The sequence below is a fragment of the Sciurus carolinensis genome, chromosome 1, assembly GCF_902686445.1.
Source record: "Sciurus carolinensis chromosome 1, mSciCar1.2, whole genome shotgun sequence".
Taxonomy (NCBI): domain Eukaryota; kingdom Metazoa; phylum Chordata; class Mammalia; order Rodentia; family Sciuridae; genus Sciurus; species Sciurus carolinensis.
In genome coordinates this window covers 65,246,355-65,264,231 of record NC_062213.1, presented here as the reverse complement: position 1 = coordinate 65,264,231, position 17,877 = coordinate 65,246,355, and the positions used below count along the sequence as shown (strand labels likewise).

Genomic DNA, 17,877 nt, shown 5'->3' with positions numbered 1-17,877 from the left:
CCTGGTCACAGGACATTGGATTAACAACAAAAGAGGAATTTATGAAATATACTCACCCCAGTGCTAAGATTACCACTATTAACACAACCAGCCAAACAGGGGTTAAAGTATGTAATTCCATCTGATCCACACACTGGCTCATATTCATGTATTTTACAACCACAATTAACATTGCAGCTTCCTGTCAGGTTCCTGTGAGGCATGGTCAGAGAAGGTCTGAGAGAAAGAAAACAAGCCAGGAGCAGCATTAAAATGAAAGCAAGAGGAAACACCTTGATATTTAGTGATTTGTCCACATTAGCAAAGATGTTCCCATTCATCAAAGTTATAGCATGACTAAAAGCCACCCTCCAAAATTATTTTTATGAATTTACAGCACAACATAAAAAATTTCAGGGCTGGGGAGATAGCTCAGCTGGTAGAGTGCTTGCCTCGCAAGCACAAGGCCCTGAGTTCGATCCCCAGTACCACCAAAAAAAAAAAAATTTCAGCTTCTAGTATTGCAGATTCAATAGATTTTTAAATCAAATTATCTGTCCCAACTCAATTTTATCCTCCACCTTGATACAGATGTGTGGGCTTATGTGTGGGCTCAGTGATTTGAATCCTTCTATAACTCCTCATTCACTGTAAGCACTTGACTCTATGATCTAGATTTGGGTTGAAATTCCTTTTTTAAACTTTCAATTTTATTATGTTATTATTATTATTATTATTATTAGTGCTAGGGATTGAGCCCAAGGCCTCATGTATGCTAAGCACACATTTAACCACTCAATCTGGTGGGGTTTTTTTGTATTTATTTTATTTTTGGGGGGTACCAGGGATTGAACCCAGGGGCACTTAACCACTGAGCCACATCCCCACCCTAATTTTGAGGCAGGGTCTCACTAAGTTGCTTAGGACCTCACTAAATTGCAGAGGCTGGCTTTGAACTTGGGCTCCTCCTGCCTCAGCCTCTGAGTCGCTGGGATTACAGGTGTGCGTCACCATGGCTGACTTTATTTTACTTTTAATTAACATATGTGAATTGTTCAAATTTACAAGGTACAATATGATATTTCAATACATATATACATTGTGTAATAAGCAAATCAGGTAATTAGCATATCCTTCATCTCAAACATTTATCAATTTCTTAAACTGTAAAATAGAGAGAATATTTTCAGTATTGAACCAATAACATCGTCTACGGCCATACCACCCTGAATGTGCCCAATCTTGTCTGAACCAATAACATCGTTGTGAGTATATAAATATAGACTCCATCAACCACAGTTATCAATATTGGTTCCTTTGACCAAAAACTTTAATGGTTCAAAAATAACTGCTTAAAGAAAGACGTGGAAACTGGGAAAGCAAAAGGAATGATTTCCAGAGATGATTAGTTAGAAATCACGTTACCAGTTTGATCCAATCAACCAAAAAGGAATGATTAAATGGTTCTTTACTCAAGAATACCCAAATGAAGAGTCACAATCACATATGGTGGGACTTCTTTTCCCATAATAGCACGATGTCTGATAGAAAGAAATGGTACACTATGAAAAGTTCTCAGAAAATCAATTCAGGCAATGTATATAAAGGGAGAGGGGGAGAGAAGTGTGAAATGTCATTGAGGAGCAGAGGCAGGCGGGTACCCAGAGGCACCACAGAGGAATGGAGATGACTACAGTGCTCATGATCTTGATCTCTTTGCTTCTGTCATCATGCCACCCTCTGTGAATCACTGGTGAAATATTGTTCCTGAAGCTAAATGACTTAACAAAAGCAGATCCTTTACTCATCCATCCATCCATTACACATGCATTCAAAAAATAATCTGGAATGTCTGTTTTGTGCCGGGACTTATCTTTAATGAATATGTTGGTGCTATTTATCCAGTAGCACAGCCCATCCCAATCATACATATTAACCTATAAATTAAAGTGTTCTTTGTTCCAAGGCTTTTTCCCTGTGGTCTTTTTCACTGCTAACAGGGTCCTCAGATTTCAGTGGGAAAAACAAATTCAAAGCAATAATAAAGTCCTATCAAGAAAGCCTTCTAACATCAAAGTGATACAAGTTCTGTTCTTCATCCATGTCACTCCACAGGAAAAAATTATCACAAGACTTTGGTGATCATTATGTTCATTAGCCTTAGTATCAAAACACTTCAAAGTGTGCATATACCTGAACAAAGTAACTCTAGAACAGTGGTTCTTGACTGGGTCAATTATGCCTCCCCCTTGTGCCCCACCATGAGAACATGTGGCAATGACAGTTTTGGTTATCACAACTAAGGGGGTGCTGTTGGTAGAAAAGGAGCAGAGGACAGGGATGCTGTTGAACATCATGCAATGCACAGAACATCCCGTCACCTCCCACAATAAAGAATGATCTAGCCCAGATAATAACACTAAGGATAAGATCTCAGATCAACTACCACAGGCTAGGTCAACTACCTATCCCATCCTACAGATGATGAAATGGCCTAGGATGCCAAGAGATTGACTCTAAAGCTGAGAAGTGCATGTTAACTGCTATCATATGTGCACTAGTCTTCTCCTTACAAGCACTTCAAGAACAAAAATACAAGCCATGACCACATAAAATGGCTTTTACATGCCTACATACGTAGTCACTAAAAATGGCAGGCTTTCATATCGTACTGTAAATGGTTATTATTATTGCTATTTAGTTGTTATTTTCTGTTAACAAAGTGCTTTTCCTTCATTTATGGCCATAGAGTTCATGCACCTTGTCCTTTAAGAATATGTCCCTTCAAGAGGAAGGAACCTGAAGAAAACATCAATATGCTCAAGACTCCCTTGACTATAGGCAGACAAAAACTTTCATGAGGTTAGGAGACAGAGACACAGTCTCAGGTCACCCTGGGTATGTTTGCTTTTCTCATGGATCATGGTGTCTGATTAAAAAAAAAGAAAAGAAAAAAGGTACAATATGAAAAGTTCTAAGAAAATCAATTTAGGTAACAAATTTAAGCACCAGTAAAAGGAAGTGGGCCTTCATGAAAAGTCACTAAGGGAAAAGACAGTTGTGGAACAAAGGAGAAAGGTGCTGATGGGTTCAGGCTTTACACTACAGTGATTAAAATAGAAACCTTTTTCAGAAGAATAATGTCTTGTTTGATTTTCATTCACTCTCCAGAAACAGCCTGGATTCTAATAATAGTGCAGGTGTTTAAACCTGAAAAACAATATTTCACTAATCAAGTGAACACCAAGAGGGGAGCAGAAATTTACAAGGGGAACTTACTGTGCATTGCACTTATCCTTGTGCAAAGGGTCCATGCACCACCTTTCCAAAAAAAAATAATGTCTGGCAACATAGTAGCCTTCCACATGAGATATTCATTTGAACTCATAAATCAATTTAAGTGTTGTTTTCAAGTAAGCTGAAGCAAATACCTCATAACTGCATGGTCCAAACTGCTAGCTTGAGAATCACACATCTATATTACTATAAAATTATGGAATTATAGAGATAGAGAAATGGAAGGGGTCTCTGAGATTAGCTAGTACATTTGCTAATTTTAAAGAATAGGGAATTCGGGCTGGGGATATAGCTCACTGGGTGGAGTGCTTGCCTCGTATGCACAAGGCCCCGGGTTCAATCTCCAGCACCGCAAAAAAAAAAAAAAAAAAAAAAGAATAGGGAATTCTAAGAGACATCACTGAGGCCTCAAGAAAACTGAAGGAGGCAAAAGGAGGTGGGGGGACTTAGAAGAAAAATATAACAATAATATTGGCCAAATTTTATTAAATCAATGTTTACTTAAAGTGATATATAGTAACAAAACAGATTGTTTAATATAAGTTAAAAAAAAATCTCTGCCATAAGGTCATTACAGCTGGGTATGTAAGAACACAGTTGCTCTACACACACACAACAGCAATTGTGTCCCATCACCTACCCCAAGACCTAAAGACCACTTGAACTTCCCCAGCTAACACACTTCTTCTGGTGTCTATAATTCAAAGAGGAGTTCCCGCACCTTCTCTTCGTCCTTATTTTTCCTTACAAAGAGATATGACAATTAGGAATCTATGCCTACTGTGTTCAAGTCTCATGGATTAAAGGACTATGATCCGCACACTAAAATACACTGATCAGTTAGCAGGAAATGGTACCTTTCTCATAATTTCTTAATCTTTATTAATTTATCTCAGCCCTCAAGACAACTTCAGTTAGAATGTTCCAACTCCACTTAAGTTTTCGACTTTGTATTAAAATTCTTCCTTGACTCTATAGAGCTATGCAGCTTCAGAATTACAGTTATTTCTATTGTCCTGATAATCATCATTATTACTTAAAACTAACATTAGCAGAGTCCTGTTTTTCCTCAATGCATTGTGCATTGGGATCTCTACACATAAGTTAGTTCATTCATTCCTCAAGAGAATTACAATTATTATCACTGATCAAGCAAAGAAATCAAATATTTGAGAGGCAGATACTGCCTCTCAAATTCACACACCTCTCTAGAATGAGTAGGAAATGGATTTAAATCTGGTTTTATCTATCTCCATAGTGTGTCCTCTTCATCTCTATGCTAGCAGGACAGTTTTGTATTATTGTTCACAGTTGTGCTTTCTCTAGCACAAGTCTTCTGGGTGGCTTATCCTGCTTCCTTCTGCCTGGAGAAGGCTCTAATGTAGCTTTTGTGACACAGCTTTCAGTGATCCTGAGCACTAGGCTTGAAAAGACCTGGATACAATTCCATCTCCACAATTCACAAGGGCTATGAACTTTGGATTTTACATGGTAAAATAGATATCTAAATGTGTCTATTACACAGTTGTCAAAGGGATCTGGTGAATAAACATATGTCCAGTGTCTAGCACTGTGTCTCAAGCATACAGGTTCTAAGGTATTGGTGTTCTGTCCATCAACATGTGGCAGAAGAATTAATAAATAAAAGTTACAGGGCTGGGGATATAGCTCAGTTGGTAGAGTGCTTGCCTTGTAAGCATAAGGCCCTGGGTTCAATCCCCAGCACCGCAAAAAAAAAAAAAAAAAAAAAAAAAAAAAAAAAAAAAAAAGTTACACAATCACAAACATGAATAATGCAAAAGGCATCCATTATATTTTTCTTTTCAAAAAGCAAAAAGTAATTTTCTAGTTTGTTCCTACAGAGAATAATGGGAGAAGAACTAGCTTGGACTCTAGTTTCAGGTCTACCATTTAGTAGCTGCAAGACCTTGGATCAGATCTTTTCACCTATGCTATCATGGACTCCTCTTGTCTGCATAGGGGGCAAGGATAATCAGTGAAGGGGAGTGTATGATAATGGCACAGTTTTACTAGAGGGATGTGGTTGTGGAAGTTTTGATTCTTGTAGTCAGTTGTTATTTTTATTGTTAAACCTTCCTTCTGCTTTCTAGCCAGCAAATTCAAACCAGGTAGAATGTGAAACCTACATATAATAACTTATAATTTATACAAACCATCTCTTCAAATACAGAATTAGTTTTAATAAAATGATGTGCCCTTGTATAGTGTTTCAAAATACCTTTTTATTAAAATAATACTTATTTGATACAGAAAATTTGAAAAATACAAAAGAACTAAAAAATCAAATTCATCCATAACACTACTCTTCAGGGATATCTACCATAATGTTTTAGTAAATTTCTTTCTGGGTTTCTTCCAATTTTCATCTAGATTAACATTGACATACTGTTATCAAGATCATATATAGAATAAGAACAGACACTTCACAGAAGATCTACAAGCAATCAACAAACATATGAAAAAATGTTCACCATCTTTAGTAATAAGAGAAATGCAAATCAAAACTACACTAAGATTCCATCTCACCCCAATTAGAATGGCGATTATCAAGAATACAAGCAACAATAGGTATTGGAGAGGATGAGGGGAAAAAGGTACACTCATACATTGCTGGTGTGGCTGCAAATTAGTGCAGCCACTCTGGAAAGCAGTGTGGAGATTCCTTAGAAAACTTGGAATGGACCCACCATTTGACCCAGCTATCCCACTCTTCGGCCTATACCCAAAGGACTTAAAATAAGCATACTACAGAGATACAGCCACATCAATGTTCATAGCTGCTCAATTCACAATAGCCAGATTGTGGAACTAACCTAGATGTCCTTCAATTGATGAATGGATAAAGAAACTGTGGTATATATATACAATGGAATATTACACAGCTATAAAGAATAATAAAATTATGGCATTTGCAGGTAAATGGATGAAATTGGAGAACATCATGCTAAGTAAGATAAGCCAATCTCAAAAAACTAAAGGACAAATGATCTCGCTGGTAAGCAGATGATGACACATAATGGGGGGTGGGAGGGGTGCAAGAATGGAGGAAGGAGGGACCGTATAGTGGGAAAAGGGGGGGGGGGGGAATAACAGAATGATTCAAACACCATTACCCTATGTAAATGTATGATTATGCAAATGGTATGCTGTTACTCCATGTACAAAGAGAAACAACATGTATCCCATTTGTTTACAATAAAAATAAATTTTTAAAAAATCATATATAGAATTCTAAATTCTGTTTTATTTCCTGATCACATTACGTGGTGAACACTTTTCTATCAATTAGGCTAATATAAGGCTATGGACTGGTAAATTTGGTCCTGAATTCAATAATCATGTGTGTTTTTGAAATAAAAAGCCTTAATATGTTTAAAGACATTATGTACTCTTACAGACTTCAATGATGATTTTTTAAATCCTGATTACAAAATTTAAAACAGTAGAAAGAAAATTTGCTCATACTTCTTATCCTCTCCATATTCCTAAAATGAAGTAAAAGCAGATTTTGTTTGTATCTCCAAACAGAGCCCAAAATAGGTGAAATCAGATACTTCCTAGTAGAAATATAACTTATTAAACTAAGCCTATTAATAAAATAGCTAGGATAATCCAAAAATATATACATCTAAGATCCTTTAAGCAAACTTTCTTTCCTTTAATTTTTAGTATTGTTCTTTAAAATTAGCAATATCTATAATAAAGAAATTAGTAATAACTATAATAAATAAAATATTTTTAACCATGCAAAATATTTAAAGAGCGAGGAAAAGCTTCATAGATTAGGCAGTCCATGAGACACAATGAGGAGATGAATGGTTTAATTAGAGACTTTAGGAGTGATCTAGCCAGAAATGCTAGTCCCCTGGGAGGGCTGGTACATTAAACATGCCATGGCAAGGTCATGTGGTAGGAAGGAAGATATGAGGCACCCATGGGAAACTGAGGCGAAGGAATGAATTAATAGGCTATTTAATTTCTATAGTCTGAATACCACAGGGGCAAACCCACACTCAGAGAAGAAACTTACAACCTTTAAGATTTGGGAACTAAGTGGGACTGGGTACAGAACCCTGTCCAACAGCCAGTCAGAAAGTTATCATTTCCCTGTCATTTGGCAGCTCAAGCAATCACCCCTAAAAAAGTTTTGGCCCTATAGCTGAAGTCACACAACCAGAAGATGATATAGTAGATTTTACTTTAAGTTCAAAGAGACGATACTTGACAAATGAGAGATAATAAAGCTAGAACTATGAAATGATTTATCCAGACACAGAACTGGTTAGAAATTTTGTACATCAGATTTAATTCAATTTTTAGAAATTATTCAACAAAAAGATGGAGTGAGGAGCAACAGCCCACAGTACACAATGTATATGTACAAAGTCTTAACTTCAGCCACAGCTGTCATAGTAAATGCCAGCTCCTTTGGCCACAAGATAATTAGGATGTACCTGTGTGAGACACAATTCAGACACAGAGGGGAAAGTCAAATACATCTCCTAACTAAAACCGCAAGGAAATTGTGGGTGGTGGGAATGTAATTAGTTGGGTTGGAAATGAGTCAAAATATTAACTATAGTTCCTGGGATCTTTCAAAATGAAAACTCATCGGATTCTCAAATCTAAGGTTTCTTCTTCTAAAATTTCTTGTTTTATTATGTTTAAAACACGTATTAAGAGATTACCTACTTAATGATTTTTTTTTTCTTTTGGTGCCGGGCATGGAACCCAGGCCCCTGCACATGCTAAGCCTGCAAGTTCACAGTGCTGCACACTAGGCCCACCAGTGAACAGTTCTGTGTGTGCAGAACAGTACTGCTGATTGTAGGTACCGTGTTGTACGTCAAATCTCTAAAGTTTATTCATCTCTTAACTCAAATCTTCCCAGCACTTGGCAACCAGCATTCCGCTCTTTGAGTCTATGAATTATCTGTTTTAGATACCTCATGTGAATGAGGTCATGCAATATTTGTCTATGACTGGCTTGTTTCACTTAACATTATGTACTCAAGATTCATCAATGTTGTAGCACATAACAGAATTTCTTTTTTTAAGGCTGAACAGTGTTCTGTTGTGTGTATATACACACATATGTGATATACATATACATATTACATATATCATGTATTACATATATCACCTATATTGTATGTGCAATATACATATATTACATATATACATATACATAATATGTATATCACTTGTTATTTATTCATTCATCTATCATGGACATTTAGGTCATTTCCACATCTTGCTATCAAATCTGAATTATCTGAGGGAACCATTAATAACACATTGGGTTCATTCTACAAAAGACTGACTCCCTTTGGGTCCCCAGGGAAAGTTCATTCTCCTAAAACTTTCCAAGACTGTCCCAGATAGTTAGGTAGTTCATGAGTACTTGATGCTAACACAAAGGTGGGTCAATTATTAAGTCCTATAACGTAAGAAAATTTACCATGCAAAATTTTGAGAAATGAAGTTATTCTTATATATTGTGCTTTCTTCTTTATGTTTTCCCCCCTTCTTTCAGAATAGTTTGATAAACAAAGTTGCTGCATTCAAAATCAGTGAAATCTGTGTTCAAACTCCAGCTTGGCCATTTTCTAGCTGTGTAACTTCAAGAAAGTTATTTGACCTCTCTGAGCCTATTTCTCTTCATATTAAAATGAGAAATATATCATTAAATAATTACTAATTGCTGACTACTTATATGTCCTATCCCATTCTAGCATTTCTGTGATTCTAAGAGATAGGTCCTATTACCAAGTTCAACTTCATGCTAAAGAAATTGAGGTACAGCTGGGTGCAGTGGTAAGCACTGTAATCCCTCTGAAACAGGGGGATGGTGAGTTCAAAACCAGCCTCAGCAAATTAGTAAGGCCCTAAGCAACTCAAGTAGACCCTGTCTCTAAATAAAGTACAAAAAAGGGCTGGTGAGTCATAAAGAAGAATAAAATTATGGCATTTGCAGGTAAATGGATGGAGTTGGAGAATATCATGCTAAGTGAACTAGCCAATCCCGAAAAACCAAAGGCCAAATGTTTTCTCTGATAAGTGGATGCTGATACATGAGGGGACCGGGTAAGGGAAGAATGGAGGAACACTGGATTGTGTAAAGGAAAATGAGGGGAGGGGAAGGGGTGGGGCAGGGGAGGAAAGAGGGTGGAATGAGACAGACATCATTACACTATGTACACGTATGATGACATAAAAGGTGTGACTCTACATCGTGTACAACCAGAGAAATGAAAAGTGGTACTCAATTTGTGTACGATGATTCAAGATGCATTCTGCTGTCATGTATCACTAAATAGAACAAACAATAAAAAAGGGGAGGCTGGGGGCTGGGGAGATAGCTCAGTCGGTAGAGTGTTTGCCTTGCAAGCACATGGCCCTGAGTTCCATCCCCAACACCCAAAAAAAAAAAAAAAAAAGTGGGGGGGAGGCTGGTGAGATAAGGTTCAGTGATTAAGTATCCCTGAATCCAATCCCTGGTACACACACAAAAGAGAGAGAGAGAAGAAAAGAAAAGAGAAGAGAAGAGAAGAGAAGAGAAGAGAAGAGAAGAGAAGAGAAAAGAAATTGAGGCACAGAGAACTGTGGGTGTAGCTCAAGGGTGGAGCACTGGTCAATGTGAGGCCCTGGGTTTGAACCCCAGTATGAAAAGGAAAGGAAAGGAATCAAGGAACATAAAGGTTAAGGTATTTGCCAAGCACCTTAATCAACCCTTACATCAATCAACAAGATAAATACTATCAGCTACTACATCTTAAAAATATGGACATCAGGCACAGAGAAGTTACATAATTTTCCTGTACCCATGCAACTACTGTGGGGCAAGATCAAGGTGAAAACCTCAACTTTTGAGCTCTGCTTACCTGCTGCATTTGCACATGCACCTCAGCTCCCCTGAAATACCAGGAAACAGAGGCAGAAGTGAGGAAGGTGGAGGTCAGCTCCACCACCTCATCGTAAGAAGGTGGTGCAGACACAAAGCCATGTGCCTGTATAAAATAGGTAATGTCAAACAGCACCTCCGTGTGGTGTTCAGAAAGAACATGGACTGAAATAGTTCATCAGGGTGTGATTTCGTTCCCCTACTTATTAATGGAGGCCCTTGAGTAAGTCACTTAATCTCTAAGTCTCAGCTTCTTTCATTGACATGTGGACAATGATACATACTTTAGAGGGACGCTATCAGCATTATACATGAAAGACATGCATAAGTGCCAATCACTGTTCCTGAGTCAAACAGCTACCTAACAAAGATTCCACTCTTCACTGCCACTCCTTTCATTTTTCTCTTTACTGACTTCATAAGAGGAAAAACAATACCAAAGTACACGTCTTAAAATCACGCAGAACGCAATACAGTTTTTTACCAGGCAAACAGTCACATACCATTGAGCAGGTTGGACACTGCAGAAGAGCACCCAGTCAAGGGGGTGAAGCTGAACTATAGCTTACACCCTATGTAAAGAACAGATCCCTTTTTTCTTCACACTCTAAAAGTGGTATGCCTCTGCTGCTGCACCACTCAAAATTGTTTATTCTAATTCATTCTCAGACCATCTTCCTGGAAGTAGTTAGGGAGTCAGAGAAATTCTCCATGGAAACTAGGTTTTTCTCTTTCTAATTCATAAACTTCACTGAAGTCAGGCTTCAAAAACCAGAACAATTAGGTCCTGCACTCCTCCCTAGGTTGCTTTTTCTTGGATGATTTCAATCAACAAAGAAGTGTGCCACTAATCACAAATTTATATAACTAAGATGTACATTTACATCAAGTTCTTACCAAATTCAGCAACACTGTATGAGTGATATCCCTGGGCAGAGATAGAGGCCTGACATTCACTCACATTTTAAAGAAGAAGAAGAAAAAAAATAGCAGTTATACTGCATAAGCACAAGGGAAGAAAATAAAGACAAGAAAGTCACTTCTCTAGCACATTCTAAATGCTGAATTTCTTGCTAATGAGAACCTTCCCTTAAATAATTCTTCTAACCAAAACTGTAAGTATTTGGTTAAAATATCTGAATGCTTTAAGCTGGATATTGAAGATGAGGGAAGGAGGCACGAGCTTCTCATTTTTAACCTTCTGCATCATTTTAATTTTTTCAACCATATGTATTTTATTTTAATTATACTTATACCTGGGAGAGATGGACATGATTACCAATTTTACACTTGAGGAAACAGGACACATCAATATTAAATAAACCTTTTTGCTAGGTCACATGGCTAGAAAATGATGGAGTCATCATTGAAAAATAATACTGTCTTAGACAAAAGAGTTTGAGAGGGGGAGAAGTCCAGAGTTCATTTTTGGTGTTATGGTTTGATGTTAGGGGTCCCCGAAAGCTCACGTGTGAGACACTGCAAGAAAGTTCAGAGAAGAAATGATTGGGTTGTAAAAGCCTTAACCCAATCAGTGAATTAAGCCCCTGAGAGGGATTAACTGGGTAATAACTGAAGTGTTAGGGTGTGGCTGGAGGAGGTGTGTCACTGGGGTGTGGCTTTGGGGTATATATTTGTATCTGGCAAGTGGAGACCTCTCTCTCTGCTTCCTGATCACCCTGTGAGCTGCTTCCCTCTACCACAATCTTCTGCCATGATGTCTTGCCTCACCTCAAGCCCCAAGGAATGGAATCAGCCTTCTATGAACTAAGACCTCTGAACCTGTGAGCCCTCTAATAAACTTTTCCTCCCCTAAAATTGTTCTGGTCAGATCTTTTAGTCACAGCAGTGAAAAACCTGACTAAAACACTTGGTAATTCTGTTTTCTCACTAACATGGAATTGGTTGACCACTAAGAAAAATAAAACTAGGCCAAGATGAAGGACTTGAGGAAGGGATTAAAAAAAGAAAGAAAGAAAAAGGATCATCATCATGGGCTTGGAAAAGGAAGCTGACTGGAGCTAAGTAAAGGGATTGCTCAGCAAAGAAGAAGGCCTGCTAAGATTGGAATTCATAAATCTGTAATGGAGCCAATCAGCACAATTATATAATTTTTTCCCAGTAGTCCTGGGAGAGTCCAGAAGTGGTTGATTCAGGATTGGCAGGACATATGTGGTGTTAAGCAAGGACTTTAAAAGTCTTGAGGGGACCTGTAGTTTCAAAGCAGATAAGATACTGAGTTCATCTTCCATCCCTTCTGAGAACAAACTTAAAAGTAGAGTAGGATTAAAAGGAAATGAAAAGACAACCTCGTGAAAATGGGGAGCAGACAGGCAGCAGTTGATGTGCAAAGGGCAGATGCCGCCTTGGAAGAGGAGGAGCAAACCCAACCAAGGCAACCTCCATGAGGTTTTGAGCTCAAAGGCAGCAGAAGCAACAGTGGGAAAAGGTGAGACATGGAGAGGAACACAGAGGAACTCCCCAGGAATCGGAGGGAGCGATTCTGTATCAGTGGGCCCTGGCGTTGTCATCCGTACACCCACCCCCAGGTCCAATTCAGGAACCAGAGACTCATCAGAATGCCAGTCTCTAAAGACACTGCAAGACATTCAAAAAGCTACGCTCCTGCACTAGATGATGACGCCCTCATTGCACCCCGTCCATTCTTGTATTTGGAATTGGGGGCGGGGGTGGCGAGAGATGCTAGACTGAGTGCTGTCATCCTGCAAAGTCCAGAAAAAGCAGTAGAAAAATTGACCCTTAAAACAAAATGATAAAATGTAAGGAACAGGAACAAAGTTGAAAACATTCTAATTATATGCACAGAGGGACCTGAGAAGATAAGACTCTCTAAGACAATTTCAGGATGCTATGAAAAAGGAACACTCAGAAGTCAATGAAGAAAAAGATTATCCTCAAATAAACACCTGTATGGAAAAAACACCCATAGCAGAAGACAAGAACATATGAAATATGAGAAAATAAATTCAAAAGGCAATCAGTCCATAAGTTTCAACATCTGATTAACAGGAGTCCTGGAGAACACAAGAGGCAAGAATGAGAAAAACTAGAGTAGCAGAAAATTTCCCCAAAGTAAAAGTAAAAAGAAAACAGGCATATGTATTAAATACAAAGGGCTTAGAAAGGATCACGTACAATGAAAGAATAAAGTCCAGTGGAGACATTCATCCATCCATGCAACAAATGTCACTCATTGTTTTAGATGGCAGGGATGCAAGCATTGTGCAGACAGCTACAGCAACTGGTCTCAAAGAGCTCGGATTTCAGAACCAGAAGACAAGAAAAAGGAAATAATTAAACAAGATCATTTCAGAGAATGTTTAGTGCTATTGCTAAGAGGGAACTAAGCAGGAGCAACTTAATCAAGAGTAAGAGTGGGGTACCTCTAATCCCACCAGCTTGGGAGACTGAGGCAGGAGGATCACAAGTTCAAAGCCAGCCTCAGAAAAAGCAAAGCTCTAAGCAACTCGGTAAGACCCTGTCTCTAAATAAAATACACAATAACGCTGGGGATGTGGCTCATCGGTTCAGTGCCCCTGAGTTCAATCCCCGGTACTCCCCTGTCCCCACACACAAAAAAAAAGAGTGGAGAGTGGGCTCCTTGGACTATGCAGAGAAGGAAAGTCTCTCAGAAGGTGGCACTGCTAAATGTTGAACCAATGACCCATGTGGTCGGTACCTCAGTTTTGTCATCTGTAAAATCAGGATGATAACAGCACCAACCTAATAGCATTAATGTGAGGATTCACAAGTTAATGTGTGTAAAGCTCTTAGAAGAATGCTTCACGTGCAGAGGGATCAGCATAAGGGTTGGCTACGCTTCACGCTCTTATTACAGGTCCAGAAAGATCTCTAAGCTATTTTGTTACATAAGAACAAAGCGCAGAGGAGTGTGTGTAGAATGCTATATGTGACAATATAAAACAAAGAAAATCGAAAATACATATTGATACTTTCTTGCATAAAGAAGTCCTGGAAGGATCTTTTTTTTTCTTTTGGTATCGGGGATGGAACAGAAGGACAGTCGACCATTGAGCCACATCCCCAGCCCTAATTTTTGTATTTTTTATTTAGAGACAGGATCTCACTGAGTTGCTTAGAGTCTCGCTTTTTGCTGAGGTTAGCTTTGAACTCTTGAAGCTGTTGAGATTACAGGCATGCGCCAAGGTGCCCAGCAGGAAGGATATTTTAAAGATGAATAAAAGTGATTACGTGGCTTATCACTGGATAGAGAAGTGGGAAGAAATAGGAGATGGAAGCATAGATAAAAGCAAGACTTTTCACTGTTCATCGTATTTTCACTGAATTTGAGGCTTTTAAACTATGTGAATATATTACCCATTCAAAACATTATGTTAGCTGGGATTGGTGGTATACACCTGTAATCCCAGTGGCTCAGGAGGCTGAGGCAGGAGGAGTGCAAGTTCAAAGCCAGCCTCAGCAATTTAGCAAGGCCCTAAGCAACTCAGTGAGACCCTGTCTCTAAGTAAAAGACAAAAAAGGGTTGGGGGCGAGACTCAGTGGGTAAGCACCAGTAACAAAACAAAACAAAAATATTACACTAAAAATAATAGTATTCATTAATCCAACAAACCCTTCCCTCATCTGTCATCAAAATGGTATGAAGGTCACCCTGTGAGGATAAAAATGGACACGACAAAGGCAAGGCTGTGGCCTCTGCCCACTCTAAGTGTGGGTTCCACTTGGAGAAACAGAGTGTGCACAGGAAGAACAGCCAGGAGGGAGGGTGTGTCCAACCCTGGGTACATAAACACCGTGGACTCGCGCCTCAGTCACGCTGACAGGGGATGGCTCTTCAGAGGTACTTACCCTGTTGTATAAGGGATGTTTATGCCCCCTAGGTTGATACTTTCACATCCAACAATAAATAGGGTTGAAAAACACAGTAAAGACACACCACTGCAGATCATTGCTAATTTTGCAGATTCTCTTGCACCAAGTTTCAATTTTTTTATAATGTAGCCTCCTAGGACAATACCAACACCAGCACTGGGGACAATAATAACACCTGGAAAAAAGAAAAGAAGAGGGTTAATTTGAACTAACATAGACGGTTATTTGTCTTTTCCAATTATTCTGTTTCTGTTTGCTCATTAGTACTAAGGTAAAGAATTTCAAAATTGTAATCAATGAATATTCAAGGTGTGCGATTTCATGGCATAATATCACTTTCAACACATAACAATCAACAAAGGACTCATCCAGATGGTATAAAGAACTTTTACAAAGCAATAAAATAAACAACCCATCAGAAAAGTGGGCAAAACTTGAACTGATCCTTCACCAAAGAGAAAATACAGATGACCAGGGAACATATGAAAGGCACCCCCTCATTACTAAGAGGGAAATACAGATTAAAACCATAATGAAATATCACTACACCCTAATCATGTTGGTAAAAATTTAAGTCTGACAATACCACATGTTGGCAAAGATAGAGTATTGGGAACGCTCAACCTTGGTGGGCTGTCAATACTGACACCTATTTTGAAATATTAATTGGTGTTATAGAGTTGAAAATATACACCCCCTGTAACAAGCAATTCCATTTCTGGATCCATACCTTGAAAAAATTCATGCACATGAGTAACAAAAGAGATTACAAGATATTTGGAACATTATAAAAGCCAAAAACTGCCAATAAACCAAGTGTCTATTAACAGATACAATGTATGTAATATACTCCTCTAATGGAGTATTTCTATACAGCAATAAAAAGGAAGAAATGCAGACACATATAATATGTGGCTGAATCCTACCAAGACAATGTTGAATGAAAGAAAGAAACTGCAACAGAATACTATACATGACAAGTTTACAGTGGCATCAAGAACAGGAGTGCACATATAGGTACACACACAGGTAGTATAACTACAAAGAAACTCCTGAAGGGAACTGTCATAAGAGCCAAGATAGTAGAAGAACCAGTGATAGCTTGAAAGAAGGGGTTCTTCTGGTACTGAAAACGTGTCATTCCATAATCTGGGAGATAGTTACTGCTATGGCCTGAATGCCCCCCCCCAAAATTCATATGTTGATATCTTACCCCCTTGTAATGAAGGCATTAGGAGGTGGGGTATGTGTGGAGTTTGGGTGCGATTAAATCATCAAGGTGGAGGCCACGTGAATGGGATAAGTGTTCTAATAAGATACCCGGGAGCCAGGCACAGTGGCACACACCTCTAATCCCAGCAGCTCAGCTGAGACAGAAGGATCACGAGTTCAAAGCCAGCCTCAGCAACTTTGCGAGATCCTGTCTCTAAATATAAAAAAGGGCTGGGGATGTGGTTCAGTGAGTAAGCGTCCCTGAGTCAATCCCTGGTACCAAAAACAAAGACAAACCTGAGAGTTCCTCATCCCTCCTGCTAAGTGAGTACATGATAAGAAGGCACCATCTAAGAGGAGAGAGTCCTCAGCTCACCAAGCCTGCCCATGCCTTGATCTTGGACTCCCACTCTCTAGCACTGAGAAATAAATTTCCCTTGTTTATAAACCATCCCGTCTATGGTAATCTTGTTGCAACAACCCAAACAGACTAAACAAGTGTTTCCTTTTTATTTATTCTTTATCTCTACATGTTAGTCAATGCACTTCTGAGTGTGTTATATTTCACAGTAAAAAATAATACTATAGAAATAATTTTACAATCTAAAAGAGGTTACACATAGGGAATAGAAAATTAGAAGGTAATGCAATTGTTTTACGAAGGGCAAGGAGAATAAAGAAAAGAGACACTTCCTTCTTCCCTGAGAGAAGTCAGTGAGGGTTTCTCACAGAGGCAGTATGTGAGCTGATACAACAGATGAGACAGAACCTGCCCAAGAGACCAGCACAGAGAGACCATCCTGTGCAAAGGAAGTACACGTGGAGAGGCAGGGGATAATGGAATTGAGAAGTCAGAGCAGTTCCAAATATTGGAAGGGTGGAAGACAAGCTGCTGAGAGGTGGTGGGACATGGGGACAAGGGGTTAGGAAGAGTGAGACCATGAGAGACAAGAGAAAGGAGCTTAGATTGCATGTCTGGTCAGTGGAAGGTCACTGGAGAATCCTGAGCCGGGTCAGATGGGATGGGAGTGGTATGTTATGAAGACAACACAAAATGAGATGCAAGGGAGCTTAGATAAGGTGAAAATGTGAGTCAGAGAAGTAGTCAAGAGTTTAACTGCAAAGGTCCTGTGAGCCACAGTAAGGCTCTGCCCTGGTAGCACAATAAACTAGATCATGAGACTCGGGGAGAGGAAAGACTAGTGCATGACACTCAGGCAGGGGGATCCAGAAGAGAGGGCGAGGTGTGGGGAGTAATTCCATGTACTGTGCACATGCTGAGTTGAAGGCCTGTGGAACTACCAGACAGAAATGCCTCACACTGTCACTTCTGTGGGCTGTAAGTTCCAGGAAGAGCCAGGCTGGGGGTTGCAACCTGTAGTTGAATTCATGGCAGAGCTAGGATGTTACAAGATGGCACAGAACGCAAAAGGAAAAGAGCCCAAACCATTGGAAGAGCACCAGTGTTAATGGGGTATCATAAAAATGTGAGCCCACAAAGGAAGTTGAAAAGCAGCAGTCACAGAAGCAAAAGGAAATCCAGAAAAGACAAATGTCACAAGGGGAAATAAAACTTGGGATTTGGATTC

General features: G+C 39.0%; 1 protein-coding gene across 3 annotated transcripts in view; it reads right to left on the bottom strand.

The window, feature by feature from the left end:
* Positions 1-17,877, bottom strand: part of Slco5a1 (solute carrier organic anion transporter family member 5A1) — a 142,234-nt gene that overhangs the window by 10,229 nt on the left and 114,128 nt on the right. For all 3 annotated transcript variants that reach the window (XR_007104849.1, XM_047523677.1, XM_047523690.1), the window contains 2 exons: positions 15,053-15,251; positions 57-216 (listed from right to left, as the gene is read on the bottom strand). Coding sequence is in view for 2 of the 3 variants with exons in the window: in XM_047523677.1 (XP_047379633.1) it covers positions 57-216; positions 15,053-15,251 (359 nt within the window). In the remaining variant the exon portion in view is untranslated. The remainder of the gene's footprint in view (positions 1-56; positions 217-15,052; positions 15,252-17,877) is intronic.